General features: G+C 43.2%; 1 protein-coding gene across 1 annotated transcript; it reads left to right on the top strand.

The window, feature by feature from the left end:
- Window positions 1-929: 929 nt before the first annotated feature.
- Window positions 930-4,832, top strand: LOC139176822 (disintegrin and metalloproteinase domain-containing protein 1a-like). The gene has a single exon (XM_070770169.1). It carries the CDS (start codon window positions 1,321-1,323, stop codon window positions 3,745-3,747), a length of 2,427 nt encoding a protein of 808 aa, XP_070626270.1. The 5' UTR covers window positions 930-1,320; the 3' UTR covers window positions 3,748-4,832.
- Window positions 4,833-19,473: the final 14,641 nt, after the last annotated feature.

Here is a 19,473-nt window from a genome sequence, read left to right as displayed (position 1 = left end):
CACGATAGTGGGGGGAGCATTTAGATACAGGTGGTGGACTCAGCTAATGTTCATATGTGGAGGCATCCTTTTGATTGCTTCTGTTAATATTTTTCTCAGTGAAATATGAGGCCAGAAGAAATTAGGAGAGTGAACTGGACAGCAAAACGTAGAAAGAAGTACATTTTGAGATCATGTCTGTGCCAGCAAGGTTTTCGTGCGTTTTTCTGAAGACATTTACAGATATTCAGGGCAGGCACGAAGCCAAGTAGAAACACAGAAGATACAGCAAGTGAGACACCACAGCAACCATACCTGGGAGCTATTTAGTCATTCAATAATTCTTGTTCGTCTACTCTTGAACAAGCACTCTTCTAGACCTGGGAGAGTGTATAAGGAGGAACAAACAGAAGTGGCCACTGAACACATGGAAGTCATATACAAACACAGGGGAGACTTCAGGATTCCTAGTCTTCAACAGGCATGGTCTTAAGATACTGCTCTGCCAAGACCAGCCCAAGAATGGTAATAGGTCTGGAGATACTTACCACCAAGGTTCCCATGATAACTGCACAACGGGGAGACTGCTCTGCTGGCATCTCCCATACACACTTTTAGTGTCATAAATACACACTGTGTTAGAAACACAACTTGAGAAACTGAATGCTGATGATGTTTTCTTAAAAGTAGGGAATGTCATTTGTCCCACGGGTGACCAGCACACTGGGGTTTATCTATCTGGGGGCACAAGGCAGGTACCACACTGGCTTTATCTAACAGATTGGTCTGTTGTGCATCGCATCTATAATGCCATGTTACATCTAGTTACAATCTCCATGTGATACAGAACAAGAGCTTTAGGAGAGAGGAAATGGGCAATGGAGCGTGCCCCCTGAAGACGTCCAAGCCTCCTGGTCTAGAACATTAGGAGTCAGCTGAGCAACGGACGATGGGAGAGTGGGGGAGGGGTGTTCCTTGTGGTACAGTTGAGGAAGGCATGGAGGTTTTGTTTCCTTTCTCAAGGTACAGTCTTGCATTTTAGAGTCTGCAGTCCCTCTTCATGATTACAGCTCTTCCTAACGTCAGGAAGACCTTAACCACTGGAGTTGAGGGTGTGGAGGGAAGTCACAGAGAAAAGACTATTTGAAGCATAACAGAGAGATCCAAAAGACTAGAAAGGACACAGCCAGAGGCTGACCTCTGAGAGGCAGGCAAGAGCCACCCTTCGTGCAGCCAGCATAGATCTGAAGTGAGTACCTGTGACAGAGGGTCTGTGTGTCAGGGAGAGCTGCTGCTGCTGCTGGACACAAGCCCTGCATCATCAACTGATTCACTAGGGCCATGTCAGTGGCAGCATCTGTGAGAGACTCTGCCTCTGTACTGCCTTCTCTATGGAAAAGGCAACTGGCTATGTCTGAGGCTATCAGAGTGCTTCAAACTTGGGCTCCTCACATGAAGGGCTTGAGGCTGGCCCTGGTGCCAGGACTTTCATGTGCCAGGTTGGGGATCCTGTTGTTCTTGGTACTGATTTCTCTGCCAAGCCTGTACTGTGACCTGGGCTCACCATATCACTCTTCCTATGAAGTAGTCATTCCCAAGAGTCTGACAGTGGAAGGAAGGGAAGACCAAGTGGAAAAGCTCTCCTATGTGCTATTTATGCAGGGCCAGAGGCAGCTGATTCACCTGACGCTGAAGACAGACTACTTTGTGGATAACTTCCCGGTCTTCAGCTACCACGATGGCATCCTGGGGCAAGAAATGCCTCTCATCTCGCGGGACTGTCACTACGAAGGCTACATAGAAGGAGTCCCAGGTTCTTTTGTTTCTGTCAACACCTGTTCAGGCCTCAGGGGCCTCCTGATTAAGGAGGGAAAATCCTATGGCCTTGAGCCCGTGCACTCTTCCAAACGGTTTGAACACCTGTTGTACGCCATGGCCCACGAAGCTCGAGTCTCCTGTGGCGTCACGTCCAAAGACAGCCAAGTGGCATCCACCAGCCGGCGACCAGAGAGCGGCAAGCCTCACAGCTGGCAGGTGCCATCCGACTTGTGGTCACATACCAAGTACGTGGAGATGTTTGTCGTGGTCAACAACCAGCGGTTCCAAATGTGGGGCAGTGACGTCAATCAGACAGTCCAGAGAGTAATGGACATCATCGCTCTGGCCAACAGCTTCACAAGGGGAATAAACACAGAGGTGGTGCTGGCTGGAATGGAGATTTGGACGGAGGGGGACCTCACAGAGGTCCCCGTGGACCTGCAAGTTGCACTCAGGAATTTCAACAGCTGGAGACAAGAGAAGCTCTTCCATCGTGTGAAGCATGATGTTGCCCACATGATCGTGGGACAGCATCCTAGAGAGGATACGGGGCAGGCATTTCTCAGTGGTGCCTGCTCCAGTGATTTTGCGGCAGCCGTGGAATCCTTCCACCACGAGGATGTCCTCCTGTTTGCAGCGCTCATGGTCCATGAGCTCGGACACAACTTGGGTATTCGGCACGACCATCCGGCCTGCATCTGTAAAGACCGGCCCTTCTGCCTCATGCGTGAAAACATCACTAAAGAAAGTGGCTTCAGCAACTGCAGCTCTGACTTCTTCCACCGGTTCCTCTGGGAACACAAGGGGGCCTGCCTGTTCAACAAGCCTGGGCACAAAGGCCGCTTACGGAGGGCTTCCCGCTGTGGCGATGGCATTGTAGAAGGACCTGAGCAGTGTGACTGTGGTTCTAACTGTGAAAGGCACCCATGCTGTGACACCAGATGTCAGCTGAGAGAGCATGCAGAATGTAGTGATGGACTCTGCTGTGATAAATGTCGCCTGAGATACCAGGGATTCATGTGCCGTGCTGCTCTGGGAGAGTGTGACCTCCCAGAGTATTGTAATGGTTCCTCGGGAGAATGTCCCAGAGACAGCTATAAGCTAGATGGTACCATGTGTGACAGAATTCACTACTGTGCTGGAGGTCGGTGTAAGAACCCTGACAATCAGTGCATGGATATATACGGGTCCCCTGCAAGGTCTGCCCCAGAAATGTGTTACGTTTCAATGAACACAAGAGGGGACCGGTTTGGAAACTGTGGTACCACCAGCTCACCGAGGTTAACATATCTGAAGTGTGCAGATGATAACATATTTTGTGGCAAACTTATATGTACAAATGTTAGAGAGATACCACAACTCAAACCCAATCATACACTGATCCAGGTCGCTCACAAAGATGACTGGTGCTGGAGCATGGATGCCTATGGCACTGCTGATGTCCCTGATGATGGAGATGCACACACTGGCACTCTCTGTGCCCCACACAAAGTCTGCATGAATCACTTGTGTACTGATTACACCTCACTTGGGTACAACTGTGAGACAACAGAACTGTGTAACGGGAAAGGAGTTTGCAACAATTTTAGGCACTGCCATTGTGAGGATGGCTATGCTCCCCCCGACTGCAAAACTCCTGGAAATGGGGGTAGTGTGGACAGTGGCTCCTCTGGTAAACCAAGGGACAGTATCGACAATAATCCAAGTGAAGAAGAAAGCAAAAGTCATGATTCAGAGGTTGTTAATTTTCACAGAAACAGTGAAAATAAAGATGAAAGCCAGAGCCTTGACAAGATACTGTATATAGTCCCCCTTTTTCTCTTAGCAATATTTTTAGCTCTAGTTATTGCTGCCAGTTTTCGGGCTAGAAAGGATATGTCACAGTGCTCACAAGAGGACCTCGAAGAATCCGAAGAAGAAGCTGTTCAAATAGAGGAGGCAGTCAGATAAGTGGAAGAACCAGGGGCAGAAAATGAGTAGTGCTAGGAAGAAGTGCTAACATTGCAAACTCTCGATACGTTGGGTAGGAAGGAGGTCAGCTGGGCAACGTGCTGTGGGCACTGACAGTTGCACAGGCTCTGTTTCGGACTCTATGGTCTGCACAAATGTCCAGATGTGGGAGGAGGGATTTTCTTGTTTAGAAGGAAATTATTTTAGTAATTGATTATATGTACATGTGTAAAGTTATCGAAAAGACAATGTTTTACTACTTTTTCCCATTTTCACATTTCATGAAACTCATTTAAATTACACTTTTCTCATGGATTATTCTTATCAATGTCTCTTCTTAGTATGGCAAATTTGACTTCCTCTGTTTTCCAGGGAATGTCGTATCGTGTCTACTTTGCTTGACCTAAGATCTTATCTGTGTGTGCGTGTGCACATGCAGGTGTGTGTGTGTGTACACACACTGCTATCTTTGTTTTTTCACCTCATTCACTATTACATATTATGTTAAGAAAGTTATTTATATGATTTGTTCACCTAATTTGCTTTTAGAAGTATATTCATTAATATAATGTCCGACTCTTTGCGACCCCATGGACTGTAGCCTACCAGGCTCTTCCATCCATGGGATTTTCCAGGCAAGGGTACTGGAGGGTTCGCCATTTCCTTCTCCAGGGGTTCTTCCCAACCCAGGGATCAAACCCGGGTATCCCACATTGTACACAGACACTTTACCATCTGAGCCACCAGGGACGTCCTTATTCATTAAATAAAAATGTTTAAATGAAAAAGTAAATAAATGTTTGTTTTCAGATAAAGTACCACTATAGCTTTTATGGACTTTATGGAGCCTATTACCTGTTTCTTCCAGTTTGCTTTAGAGGAAGCTACATTTGATCCAGAGAGGTCTGATCACCCTGTGTCTGGGTGCATGGGGGAAAGGAAGCAACCTAAGCAATCTTGTTCAGCGTGGAGTTCAGCTGGAAGTATTGATTATTCTTTTTTCTTTCTGTTTTTCTACTTCACTTATTATATTTATTTCTCATTTCATTTTTAAATTAATATATTGTCGACTGATAGTCCAAACAAATAGAGCTTTGGAGGGGAGTCAATTGTGTATAAAGAGAACACCAAGCATGTATTACATAACATTACCCATTCTGTGCAAGACACTGTGCTATATACTTTACATTAATTCTTAATCATCCCAGCTACCCTATCAGACCTCCATCTTGTCCATGAAGAACTGGAGATCAGAGAGTTTTGCCCTAGAACTGGACTGCATTCTGCCCAAGGATGACAGTCTACATTCTCTACTACCTCATGAGCCTTTTCCTTTAGTGAAAAAAAAAAAGTGAGAGGGAAGACAACTGATATATCCTTAATTGCCCAGGATGTGACTTCCTTCTCAGTGACTCTAATGAAACAGAAGCCTTATAAATCAATGTTAATCTCTATCATGAACTTGCCACACTGTGTAGTTATTATTGATGAAAGAATCCTTTCCCTTATTACATTCTGCCATCATGGAGTGATAGGTTTATGCCCTTTTCAGCTCTGAGGGCCCAGATCACCTTAGGTTCTCAGGAAACGTTGACCAAGTGAATGACTTCACCAGAGCCAACCCTAAAATAAGATGGTAATGTAACTGGATACTCTTGCTAGTTCCTAGACAGAGCACAACTGAAACCTTTCTCAGGTGCTGTGTTGCTACAGGTTAAGTATTCTCAGCCTTGGGAAAGTTTCCGAGCATCAGTTTTTGATGGTACAGTTGCTGAATCCCTCTTCTAACTGCCCACTCCTATGTGAGTGGGAAAAAAGCAAACAAAAGAAGGGTAAAACCTGGTTTAGGCTTTCAAGAAGCTGATGCTAATTACTTTTGGTGGAACAAAACCAAACTTCAGAGCAAAATCCAAATTCAAGCCTTCAGTTATGTAAATTTCCAGACCACAAGATTTGCTGGTAATCAAATCTCTAGACATTGTATCGGAGAAGGCAATGGCACCCCACTCCAGTACTCTTGCCTGGAAAATTCCATGGATGGAGGAGCCTGGAAGGCTGCAGTCCATGGGGTCGCTAAGAGTCGGACATGACTGAGCGACTTCACTTTCACTTTTCACTTTCACGCACTGGAGAAGGAAATGGCAACCCACTCCAGTGTTCTTGCCTGGAGAATCCCAGGGATGGGAGAGCCTGGTGGGCTGCTGTCTATGGGGTCACACAGAGTTGGACACGACTGAAGTGACTTAGCAATAGCAACAGACATCGTATGCCAGGTCAAGATTCATGTGAAAGCACACTATTAGTTGGTAGTGGCTTTGAGAACAAGGGTGAAACTGGGTAACTGAAGGCCTCCAAAGGTAAACCTGTCATTAGAGACTTCTGAAAAAGATGTGGAGGATTTCTGCTGAGAAGCATTCCAGTGCAGAACAGAAGTGGTAACCTTCCTAAGTGCACAGGCTGATGACTATAATAAAACCTAGTAAGCATAGTCTTTTTTAAAAAACTGAAGAAATAGAAGGGAATCCTGATTTAGGGTAATTATGCTTAGCTAACTTAAAGGTGTCCTTTAAAAACCAAAAGTCAGGTAGATAATTGAAAATCAATCAATAAAACCTACTTAGGATTTCACAATATTTGACAACAAAATTTAGCAAATACAAAAGCTGTATAGATTATTTTAAAATTTTTAGTTGCTGTCTTTACAACCAACCCTCACGTTTACAAGACCACGTTAAAGGCAGGAAACAAAGGTTAGGAAAGCCCTTTAAATAAACTTCTTCTGAAAGAATGATTAAAAAAAAATGAACAGATTTATAAGTTGTCAGGTGAATCTTAAAATGCATGGAAACTCCACAGTCTCGGCATTGAAGGCCAAAGCTCTTTAGGGTAGACTATAGGAGAGAAGTGACCAGTTTTAATGTGTGCAGGAGAGAGAAGATAGGGTAACTCGCTTTGGAAATCTCCAGGTTCAAGGTGCAATGTTCTGTATTTTGTGTGACTGCCTCTGCTAAGTGTACTCTCTGGCCCATTTAGTTTGGGGGACTCTGAGAAATGCCTGCTTACACTTTCCAATAACCTGTGTTGGCAGTGACTCATGACCTAGCCAGTCACTGCCCCAGCAAATTCTGACAGTGACTTCTTGCTATCCTTTATCTGCCTTCCCTGGGTGGCTGTTGTCCTCCCTGTGCTCCCTGTGGCCAGTGGGGATCGAAGCCCTTCCTTAGCTTTGCAAAGCGTAGCCACGTTCAGGCTCTGGGCTGGCAGGGAGGGAGGAAGAGGGAAATTACAGTGAAATTTTGATGTAGCCAGTATTAACACTCACAGGGAGACTTGGATAGGTTCTCTCTTTGGATATCCCTAACTTGACCTCTCTTCTTGTTCATGTAAGAGTGCTTTTGGGAATGTCCTCATAACCTGAAGTCAAATTCCACTCTCTTCTCTGGGCCCAGCTGAAGGAAAAAAAAAAAGATTTATAAACACAGGTGATATCATCAACCTCACAGGGATGTGATTCTGCACAAAATAAAGTTTTATATTAGTTTGCAAAATTTTTTGAAAATGTATTAAAAATTAAAAAAAAAAACCTTCTTGTGTTTACTAACATAAGTTCAGAGTACAATTTTGGTGTTTCCTTTGGGCAAATGCGCTCATCAAAAGGTTTTCTCAAAACCCAGAGCAGGTTTCCTTCAAGGATGATTACAAATGGCTGACTCTTTAAAAATAAAATTCCCCATGCTTCTGGACATTCAGTTTTAAAATTCTGTGCAGGAGGGAAGAATAGGAAAGACCAATCCAATACCACTTTTGTTATTCAATACAATTATGAAAGTCTTACATAGGAGGTTATGTAAGGAGGTTATGCCGGAATGAAATACATGAGGGTAACGAATCACTCTGTGAATAACACACCCATGGTGACTCTTCTCTCAGGTAGAAAATATTTTTTAAAATATTTAAAAAGAAAACATCAGACGTGGAATCATGACTGACCAAGTGTTTGCAACCTCATGACTATTTCATTGCTATAAAATATCTTCCTGGCCAATCTAACATCAGGCCTCTGATTCCCCAGACTGATTTTATTGCCAGCCTGGAGTTCAGGAACTCGCATTGCCCCTCTCACCCCCAGGGCTCCCTGGACCCTGCCCCCATTATCTAGGGCAGAAAATATACACTTGGTGGAACGTTAAAGGATTGTGACAATTGCAACCTCCTGTCCGTTTCCAACCACTGTCTCCTATGACTTTTGAAAACAAGTATTTCCTCATATTGCTATGTCAAAGAGGAAGAACCTCTGTCTTCACTACATACCGCGGTCACTTTCCACTCTGGGCTTTTGATCATAGCCTTGTTTCTACTGAATGACCTTACCTTTCCCTTCCCCTAATAAGCTGGTAAATGTCACAGCTCCAGTGAGGCTCTTGAAACTGCTCCTGCATACCTCCATTTTTTGAAAATGAAAACATGGGTTCCCTTTGAGGATACTCTTAGGAACAGCCTATAAGAAAGTCAGCCTGAAACAGATCATCAAGTGGTTGTTTTCTGTAGAACAAGGAGCATATATGCATCCTTATGGTCAAGTGAAGTTTCCAAGGTACCTGGAGAGCGAGAAATGTGTTTTTACTCACGGAACATGTTCTTAGAATCTCAAATTCTGGACATACTCTTGTGTTGGCAGGGAAACAGAAAGAAAACCATGTAGCATACAAAAGGAATAAACTCCAAAACTACAATTTCTCCCAGTAAAGCATTTTCAGTCATCTAACAATCACGAGCTGGCTGCAGATGATTTCACATGAAAAGTAGAAACGAAAAAGACATAATGTCAGTGCCAGGCAACAGGAGAAAAAGCTGCTCTCCCTCATGTCTTCCACTGGCCAAAGCCATCTTTATCTACCTAAAGCCATCCTTTACCATTCCGTGGATAAATTATGTCACTATAAAAATACAGAAATGAAAATAAATATGCCAAATAAAGCAAAAGGTACCGATTAATTCTTTGCTTTTTAAAAATGAGAATGCATTTCAACTTTGAGGTAACTGACCTTCATGATCTAAGGAAAGCTCACAGACAGAAATCTCTATTGGAGAACTAAAACTGCTGCAATAAAATTATATATATATATATATGTTAAATTCCCCCAACTACTGAGTCTGCATTGAAGAATTTACATTTTATATAATCTATTAGTCTTACACTAGAGTTTTTCCAAGAACAGATACCATTTTTAATCAATTTTATTGTCCCATTAGCTGTCTTTATAGCAGCTAATAACAGCTATAACAGTATATAACAGCTATAACAGTTGTGTTTCCAAAACCACTCAAGCATTAAGAGAAAAGAGTAGGATAGCTTTCCTAAGCACTGTCAGAACTCCCTTCTTCTCCTTGGAGCTAAGAGCATGAGTGCTGTATAGGCTTCAGGCCTTGTGTTCTTCAAGCCTAACAAATCCAACCAGGAAAAAATTTCTGAGAGTGAAAAACAGCCTTTTCATAAAGGATAATATTGCCTTTCTTCTGATTGAGGGGGCTTCCATATTCCACGTTCCCAAGTCCCAAGTGTTACTTTTTGGCTGATTGGTCTGAGATGTGGAACTTCACTAACCTCAGGCCTGGGTTTCCTCCTCAGTTGGATAACCACACAAAGGGTTCTCAACCACACAGCGTGACTGGGAGGTTCAGTTAGATCACATAAGTGATGGTATCTAGTGCAGTACCTGGCATACAGCAGGTGCTCAAATAAATGCTGAGATAATCTAAAATCAAATGTGATGATGGATGTAAGACAGTATTGTTAATTCTAAGCTATTCAGCAATGATATGATTTAGCCACTATCAAGTCATCATACTGAATTTCCTTTACATCGATGGCATTCTGACCTACCATATCACCATCTGCAAACGTATTCTATTTCCCCTACTCAATCGTACATCTCTGGGAGTGAGGCACAAGATCTGGCTAGTGTGGCAGTCACTGCCTTGGGTGCAGTTATGGGTAAGAGTGATGGGGACTTTATTGTTTTTCTCAAGATCATGGTGGCATTCAAAGTAATCTTGCTTATTGGATTCTAATCAAGGGCTCCAGCTTCCTCCCTCTTCTGACTAACCTCAATCTTTAGCATGTAAATGGCCCAGGACAGCTTGCTAGCCAAGCTTGATGCTTTCTACAGACGTCTAATTTTAATCAGAAAATGAGACTTGTTGCCGCCGCCTCTAATCGCACATTCATTCAGTCATTCATTTGGCTGCTACTGAGTCTTCATCCATGAACTGTTCTATTACTGTGGAAATGGTAGTCAATAAGATAAAGTCTCTGATCCCATGAAATTTTTATTATTTTTTTGAAAATTTTAAAACTTACAAAACTGACACAAATAAACAGAAAACTACACAATGTGCCAGGCTGTGATGTGTGTGATGGAATGCCATGAATGCAAAGGGAACAAGAGTAATGCTATTAGCATAGAATGCTATTTCAGGCCAACGGTCAGAGAAGTCCTGTCTGATAAGGCGATACTGGAGGAGAGACATGCAGAAAGTGAGGGAAGAAGCTCGGGTATCAGGGGGAAGAGCAAACCAGGGGGAGGGAACTCTAAGTGAAAAGGCCTTGAAATGGGAGCATGCCTGGCATGTTTGAAGAACAGCACGGAGGTCAGTATATCTGGACACAGTGAGCATCACAGAGAGTAGTATGCGGGCTGAGAGGAGACCAGACACATGAAGACTTGGAAAAGAATTATGTTTTTATTTCAGCGGAGATGGGAAGCAGGGAAAGGTTTTAGCAAAGGAGTAAACAGAGCTGAGGAGCACTGAAGGATAACCCCATCTGCTGTGGCAGTCAGGAACAGGCAGGGACAGGGGAAAGGCAGAAGCGGAGAACCCTTAGAGACTCCTGTGATTTGCCAAGTGGACAATATTGGAAGCTTTTAGGAGGATGGCTGTAGTGACAGTGATGAGAAGAGGCTGGAATTTGGGTATACTGTAAGGTAGAGCTACAAGGATTTGCTGATGGAACAGACAAAGAGAGTGAGAGACAGGCAGAAAGGAAGGATGGTTCCAGTAGCTTTCCCTGAGCAACTGCAAGAAGAGAGTTGCCCTTTATTGAGATGCGGATGAGTGTGGAGAAAGCACGCACCAGACACATTCAGTTTGAGATGCCCATTAAACACCCATGTGGCCATGTCAGCTTGGCAGTAAGATGATTGAGTCTGGAATTCAAGAGAGAAGTCAGCCAGACTTCTCTATATGTGATGGTTGTCAGTGTTCAGATGATATTCCAAGCAATGGGACCAGGTGACACTGCCAAGGGAGCAAGCACAGCTAGAGAAGGGAAGAGATCCGAGGACCCAGTGAGGACTAAGCCCCAAGGTGCCCTCTGTGTAGATGGTGATGAGATGAGGAGAATTCAGGAAAGAAGTGAGAGAAATATTGGCCAGTGTGGTAGGGGTACCACCAAGAGAGAGTGTTGACCTGAAAACCAAGAGAAGAATGTATTTCTAGAGGACTTTTACTCTACAAATGGTACAGTGCAGGGCCCTGTAGGGCTCCTGGGCACAAGGCCTTGGTGTCCCCCATTGCTTTGATGACAGGAAACAGCCTTCTGTCAGCTTCCATGACCTTCCCTGAGTTCCAATGGACAGATTCGAACAGTTGCTTATTAGGGAAGGGTGGGAATGAGAGACCAAGGAAAAACAGTCAAGAGCAGCCTTGGGGCAAGGTCCTGTTTCCCCATCAAAGGATACATACAACAGTATCTTTGAGCTATTTTGAAGATATTGAAGCCCTCTCGAGGTAGGAGAAGTTAATGATTAATGATGGCATATTGCCTATAGCATGTAGACACCAGATGAGTTGGACCTGAAGGTTGATGATGTGGACTCCTACCTACCTCACCGTCAACCCACTAGAAGAATGCCCATGAGCTGATCATGCCCTCTTTGAACAATTACTATAAAGCTTGTCACTATCTTCCCCAAGTTAAGACACTTGGTATTGAGGGCATTAGCTCACTGTGTTCGCCTTTGCCTGCCAAAGCAATAAAGCTTCTCGTCTCTACTTCACCCAAAACTCTGTCTTTGAGATTTGATTTGGCATCAGTGTACAGGGAAGCTGAGCTTTCAGCATCACAAACTCAGGGCATCTACGAATTCTCTTGGCCCTACCTTCAATACATACCCAAAATGTAACCCATTACCACCACTTTCAACTCTCCAGTGCACTGCAAATTACCATCACCCCCTCCTAGACAACTTCAAAAGTTTTTAACTGGTCTTGTCTCACACAAGAGCCTATTTTCCACCCAGCAGACAGTTATTCTTTTAAAAAGTAAGTCAGAACACACCCATTACCTTTTTTGTTTCTGTTTTTTAACTTTTTATTTTGTATTGGGGTATAGCAGATTAACAATGCTGTGATAGTTTCAGGTGAATAGGAAAGGATTCAGTGGTAAATATACATGTATCCATTCACCCTCAAACTCCCCTCCCATCCAGGCTGCCGCAAAACATTGAGCAGAGTTCAATGTGCTATAGCAGGTACTTGTTGGTTACCTATTTTAAATACAGCAGGGTGTACATGTCCATATCAAACTCCCTAACTATCCTTTCACCCCTAACTTTTCCCCTGGCAACTATAAGTTCCTTTACAAAGTCTGTGAGTCTGTTTCTGCTTTGTAAGTTCACTTGTATCATTTTAGATTCCACATAAAAGGGATGTCATATGATATTTCTCCTTCTCTGACTAATTTACTTCTTTCAGTTCAGTTCAGTTCAGTCACTCAGTCATGTCTGACTCTCTGTGACCCCATGGACTGCAGTATGCCAGGCTTCCCTGTTCATCATGACTCTTTCTAGGTCCACTCATATTGCTTAAAGGACACATGTTATCATTTAAATGCTGCTGGTAGGTCCATAGCCTGAGGGCCTCATGTTGATCATTTGATTTGACAATGGAGAGTTGTTTATCCACTGACATCCCGGAGCTGGCAGTTTGGATGGATGCATGGGGGTGAAAGCTTATTCCAGTGGAGTCAAAATGCAAAAGATGGGCCCAAAACCATTTGTGAAGGTGTTCAACCTCTTTAGTATTCAGAGAAATGCAGGTTATCTAGCCGTAGAGAGATATCACTATACACTCACAAGACTGATTGCAGAAGAAGGAAAATTCCAAGTATTACCACGGAACAGTGGAAACTCTCATCAATTGCTTTAGAAATGTAAACTGGCAGCCACTTTGAAATAGCATATACTGAATACTCTTGACCTTTCTACCCTGACATCTGCATCCTCTGACTAGATAATAATGGACACAGAAGCATACTTCACAGTATTCCAAAAGAACTCCACGTTGTATTCACAGATAATACAATGGACGTTAAATTGTGACAGATCCACACAGAGAAACAGAGGAGTACAGCAACGGAAAGGAATGAATCACAGTGGCACACAAAAGCACCTAGGAAGCTTAAATACTACTGTGGAACTAAAGAGGCTTTGCATTAACACTGCATTCATCTGGCTTCATATCAAGTGAAGAGGGAAAATGGGAAGCACTTCCAAAAGGTCAAAATAAGGGTCTACAGAAGCCCCCTCCTCCACAAAAGCAGTGGTAACACTGGCAAAAACAGTCACAGTCAACTTTTTTGCAAGTGTGGAAACTGTCTAGGTCATACAACAACAAAACAGCTCAATCTTGGTGAGAGCAGTGAGGTGTGTGAACTTTTAACTACCCAACTCCCATAGCCGTCTCCTCAGGTGCCCACGAGTCATCTCAAGTACAGCTCAACTGCATCGTCTCAACTGCAACGGCTGTGAAAACAGGCAGCCTGGTAGAATGGACAGAACGGTCTGGAGCTCCCTCAAAAGCCTACCCATAGCATGACTACTAGTTTGTGTGTCTGGCAGGCTCCTGGAGAATCCCCATTCAGGAAACCTGTGTTCCTATAAACCTCATAGGAGAAAGCGTAAGGCAAAAGTTTCACGGCACTGGATTTGGCAAAGGTTTCTCAGCTATGACACCAAAAGCACAGAAACCGAAGAAAAACAGACAAGATGGACTTTAGGAAAATACTTAAATTTTGTGCATCCAAAATTACTATATATTCCAGAGTGAAAAGGCCACCCACAGAATGAGAGAAAATAGTTGCCAATCATATATCTGATAAGGAACTACTATCCAAAATACATAGCGAAAACTCCTAAAACTCAACAACAAAAAACCACACAGCCTGATTCAAAACATGGGCAAAGGACTCAAATGGAAATTTCTCCAAAGAAGATACACAAATGACCTTTCGCATATGAAAAGATGCTCGATGTCACGCATCCTTAGGGAAATGTCAAGCTGAACTACAATGAGATGCCACCTCATATCCATTAGCATGACCACTACAAAAACAAAAGAAAACAGAAAAGAACAAGTGTTGGAGAGGAGGTGGAGAAAACTGGAACACTTGTGCCCTACTGGTGGGAAGGTAAAATGCTACAGCTGCTGTGGAATGGTATGGTAGCTCCTGAAAGATATTAAAAATAGAATGACCATGTGATCCAGCAAGTTCACTTCTAGGTATAAGCCCAGAAGGATGCAAAGCAGGATCCCAAAGAGAGCTTTGTATGTCCATACATGTAATGTTCAGAGCAGCATTATTCACAACAGCTAAAATGTGGAAGCAACCTGAGTGCCCAAAGAGGGGTGAATGGAGAAGCGAAAGGTGGGCTGTACATACAATGGAATATTATTCACCCATAAAAAAGAGGAAAGTCTGCAAACTGCCACAACATGGATGGATCTTGAGGACATTATGCTAAGTGAAATAAGCTTGTCGCAAGAAGACAAATACTGTCAGATTCCACTTAAATGATGTACTTGTGTAGTAAAATCATACAGACAGAAAGTAGGATAGAGGTTGCTAGGGGCGAAGGGAAAGAAGATAATGGGGATTTATACTTTAATGAGTATAGTTTCATTTTTACATAACGAAAAGAGTCCTGGAGATGGACAGTGGTAAGAATTGATGCTTTTGAACTGTGGTGCTGCAGAAGACTCTTGAGAGTCCCTTGGACTGCAAGGAGATCCAACCAGTCCATCCTAAAGGAGATCAGTCCTGGGTGTTCATTGGTAGGACTGATGTTGAAGCTGAAACTCCAATACTTTGGCCACCTGATGTGAAGAGCTGACTCATTTGAAAAGACCCCGATGCTGGGAAAGATTGAGGGCAGGAGAAGGGGACGACAGAGGATGAAATGGTTGGATGGTATCACCGACTCAATGGACATGGGTTTGGGTGGACTCCGGGAGTTGGTGATGGACAGGGAGACCTGGCGTGCTGCGGTTCACGGGGCCGCAAAGAGTCGGACACAACTGAGCGACTGAACTGAACTGAATGTAGCACACCAGGGACGTTACTTAGTACCACTGACGTGTACACTTAAAATTGGTTAAAATGGAAAATTTTATATTCTGAATGTTTTAACAGAATGAAAAAAATCCAAAGAAAAAAATGAGATAATTTTCCACTCTAAGAGGTAACCATTGAGAAAGTGCAAAAGCCCACAGAATCGGAGAAAACATTTGTAAATTACATACTGACGGAGGTCAGCTAGTACCCATGAAACATTTAGAACTCTTACAACTCAACAAGACACCCTGTTTTAAAAGGGCAAATTATGTGAGGGGTTGTTGTTGTTACTCAGTCGCTAAGTTGCAACCTCATGGACTGCAGCACGCCAGGCTTCCTTGTCAATCAGCCAACTCCCGGAGCTTGTTCAAACTCATGTCCATTGAGCTGACGACGCCATCCAACCATCTCATCCTCTGTCGTCCCCTTCACCTCCCGCCTTCAATCTTTCCCAGCATCAGGGTCTTCTCCAACGAGTGAGTTCTTCGCATCAGGTGGACAAAGTATTGGAGCTTCAGCTTCAGCATCAGTCCTTCCAAAGAACACCCAGGGCTGATCTCCTTTAGGATGGACTGGCTGCATCTCCTTGCAGTCCAAGGGACTCTCAAGAGTCTTCTCCAGCACCACAGTTCAAAAGCATCGATTCTTCGGCGCTCAGCTTTCTTCACAGTCCAACTCTCACTTCCACACATGACTACTGGAAAAACCATAGCCTTGACTAGACGGACCTTTGTTGGCAAAGTAATGTCTAGGTTGGTCATAACTTTCCTCCCAAGGAGTAAGCGTCTTTTAATTTCATGGCTGCAGTCACCATCTGCAGTGATTTTGGAGCCCCCCCGCCAAAATAAAGTCTGACACTGTTTCCACTGTTTCCCCATCTATTTCTCATGAACTGATGGGACCAGATGCCATGATCTTCGTTTTCTGAATGTTGAGCTTTAAGCCAACTTTTACACTCTCCTCTTTCACTTTCATCAAGAGGCTTTTGAGTTCCTCTTCACTTTCTGCCATAAGGGTGGTGTCATCTGCATATCTGAGGTTATTGATATTTCTCCCGGCAATCTTGATTCCAGCTTGTGCTTCTTCAAGCCTAGCGTTTCTCATGATGTACTCTGCATATGAGTTAAATAAGCGGGGTGACAATATACAGCCTTGACGTACTCCTTTTCCTATTTGGAACCAGTCTGTTGTTCCATGTCCAGTTCTAACTGTTGCTTCCTGACTTGCATATAGGTTTCTCAAGAGGCAGGTCAGGTGGTCTGGTATTCCCATCTCTTTCAGAATTTTCCACAGTATGTTGTGATCCACACAGTCAAAGGCTTTGGCATAGTCAGTAAAGCAGAAATAGATGCTTTTCTGGAACTCTCTTGCTTTTTCCATGATCCAGCGGATGTTGGCAATTTGATCTCTGGTTCCTCTGCCTTTTCTAAAACCAGCTTGAACATCTGGAAGTTCACGGTTCACGTATTGCTGAAGCCTGGCTTGGAGAATTTTGAGCATTACTTGACTAGCTTGTGAGATGAGTGCAATTGTGTGGTAGTTTGAGCATTCGTTGCCATTGCCTTTCTTTGGAATGAAGACTGACCTTTTCCAGTCCTGTGGCCACTGCTGAGTTTTCCAAATTTGCTGGCATATTGAGTGCAGCACTTTCACAGCATCATCTTTCAGGATTTCAAATAGCTCAACTGGAATTCCATCACCTCTACTAGCTTTGTTCTTAGTGATGCTTTCTAAGGCCCACTTGACTTCACATTCCAGGATGTCTGGCTCTAGGTGAGTGATCACACCATCGTCATTATCTTGGTCGGGGAGATCTTTTTGTACAGTTCTTCTGTGTATTCTTGCCACCTCTTCTTAATATCTTCTGACTTCTGTTAGGTCCATACCATTTCTGTTCTTTATCAAGCCCATCTTTGCATGAAATGTTCCCTCGGTATCTCTAATTTTCTTGAAGAGATCTCTAGTGTTTCCCATTCTGTTGTTTTCCTCTATTTCTTTGCACTGATTGCTGAGGAAGGCTTTCTTATCTCTTCTTGCTATTCTTTGGAACTCTGCATTCACATGATGTTCATAATTGATGAATCAAAAACTATGATATATCAATATTAAAAAAATGTTATTTTGCCCAAAGGAAATAAACTATTGGTATCTGCTATGATACGGCTTTGAAAACTTTATGTGAGGTGAAATAAGCCAACCACAGAGGACTACAACTATAATATAGGAATCCATTGCTATGGATTGTCAAGAATAGACAAAATCATAGAGATAGGAAGGAGAGTAGTGGTGACCAGGGGCTGCAGGGAGCAGAGAGTGGAGAGCGACTGCTAATGGACATGGGAGTTTTATTTTGGCATGAGGAAAATCTTCCAAAATTGCTTGTGGTGATGACTGCATAACTTTTCGATCATACTACAAACCACTGAATTGTACACTTTAAAGGATGAGCATTCTGGTATGTGACTTTATATCTCAATAAAGCTGTTATTAAAAGACAACTAAAGTAAAATGATATAATTTGAGGATGCACACATTTAGGAAGCAAAAATAATAAAGAAGATGAGGAAGTAGGTATCATAAAAGACAAGATCATGATCTCTCTGAAGCAGGAGGGCATGAGATTGGCAATGGCACGCAGGTGACTTCTAAGAAGCTAAAAGTACTGATTACCTCATCAGGGCTGTACTTAACACAGCTGTTTCTCTCTCTCACCCTCCCTCCCTTCCTTGCTATTTCTCTCTTTTTCAGTAAAATACACACAATATTAAATTAACCATCTTAACCATTTTGAAGTGCACAGTTCACTGGTATTAAGTTCATTCATGTTGTTGTGCCACCATCATCAATACCCACTTCCAGAATTTTTCATCATCCTAAACTGAAAGTCTGCAAGAACTCCCCATTCCTCTACTTCCCTACCCAGGGTAACCTGTATTCTACGTTCTGTCTCCATGAACTTGGCTATTTGTGGAACCTCAGATATGTGAGATCAAAGGTACTGCCTTTCTCATTTTATTTAATACTAATTCACTGAAAAGCACATTTATGCTCTATGCATATTTTGTGACTGTGTTCGGATCAAAATAAAAAACATTTGAGAAAATAAAGAAAGGAGTGGTACAAACTGGAACAGAATGTCTCTACACTGTTTCAAAGAATTTCACTGTAAAACAGAAAAGGAGAAACTAGATGGTGACTGGAAGGTGCTGTGGGCTGAGAGGGATGGTTTTATAAAGGCGAGAAATTACAGCAAATAGTAAGACTGGATCCAGCGGACAAACAGATGCCCAAGATGTGAAAGAGAGAAGGGAGAAAGGTAAGAGTGAATGAAGTCCATGAGAAATTAAAAGGGAAGGACACCCCACACACAAGTAAAAGGATTGGTCTTAGACGGGAGCAAGGACAATGTATTCACGATAGTGGGGGGAGCATTTAGATACAGGGGTGGACTCAGCTAATGTTCATATGTGGAGGCATCCTTTTGATTGCTTCTGTTAATATTTTTCTCAGTGAAATATGAGGCCAGAAGAAATTAGGAGAGTGAACTGGACAGCAAAACGTAGAAAGAAGTACATTTTGAGATCATGTCTGTGCCAGCTAGGTTTTCGTGCGTTTTTCTGAAGACATTTACAGATATTCAGGGCAGGCACGAAGCCAAGTAGAAACACAGAAGATACAGCAAGTGAGACACCACAGCAACCATACCTGGGAGCTATTTAGTCATTCAATAATTCTTGTTCGTCTACTCTTGAACAAGCACTCTTCTAGACCTGGGAGAGTGTATAAAGAGGAACAAACAGAAGTGGCCACTGAACACATGGAAGTCATATACAAACACAGGGGAGACTTCAGGATTCCTAGTCTTCAACAGGCATGGTCTTAAGATACTGCTCTGCCAAGACCAGCCCAAGAATGGTAATAGGTCTGGAGATACTTACCACCAAGGTTCCCATGATAACTGCACAATGGGGAGACTGCTCTGCTGGCATCTCCCATACACACTTTTAGTGTCATAAATACACACTGTGTTAGAAACACAACTTGAGAAACTGAATGCTGATGATGTTTTCTTAAAAGTAGGGAATGTCATTTGTCCCACGGGTGACCAGCACACTGGGGTTTATCTATCTGGGGGCACAAGGCAGGTACCACACTGGCTTTATCTAACAGATTGGTCTGTTGTGCATCGCATCTATAATGCCATGTTACATCTAGTTACAATCTCCATGTGATACAGAACAAGAGCTTTAGGAGAGAGGAAACGGGCAATGGAGCGTGCCCCCTGAAGACGTCCAAGCCTCCTGGTCTAGAACATTAGGAGTCAGCTGAGC

Source organism: Bos indicus, chromosome 17 (genome assembly GCF_029378745.1).
Source record: "Bos indicus isolate NIAB-ARS_2022 breed Sahiwal x Tharparkar chromosome 17, NIAB-ARS_B.indTharparkar_mat_pri_1.0, whole genome shotgun sequence".
Taxonomy (NCBI): domain Eukaryota; kingdom Metazoa; phylum Chordata; class Mammalia; order Artiodactyla; family Bovidae; genus Bos; species Bos indicus.
The sequence above is the reverse complement of the archived record's forward strand: the minus strand, read 5'-3'. Positions and strand labels throughout refer to the sequence as shown.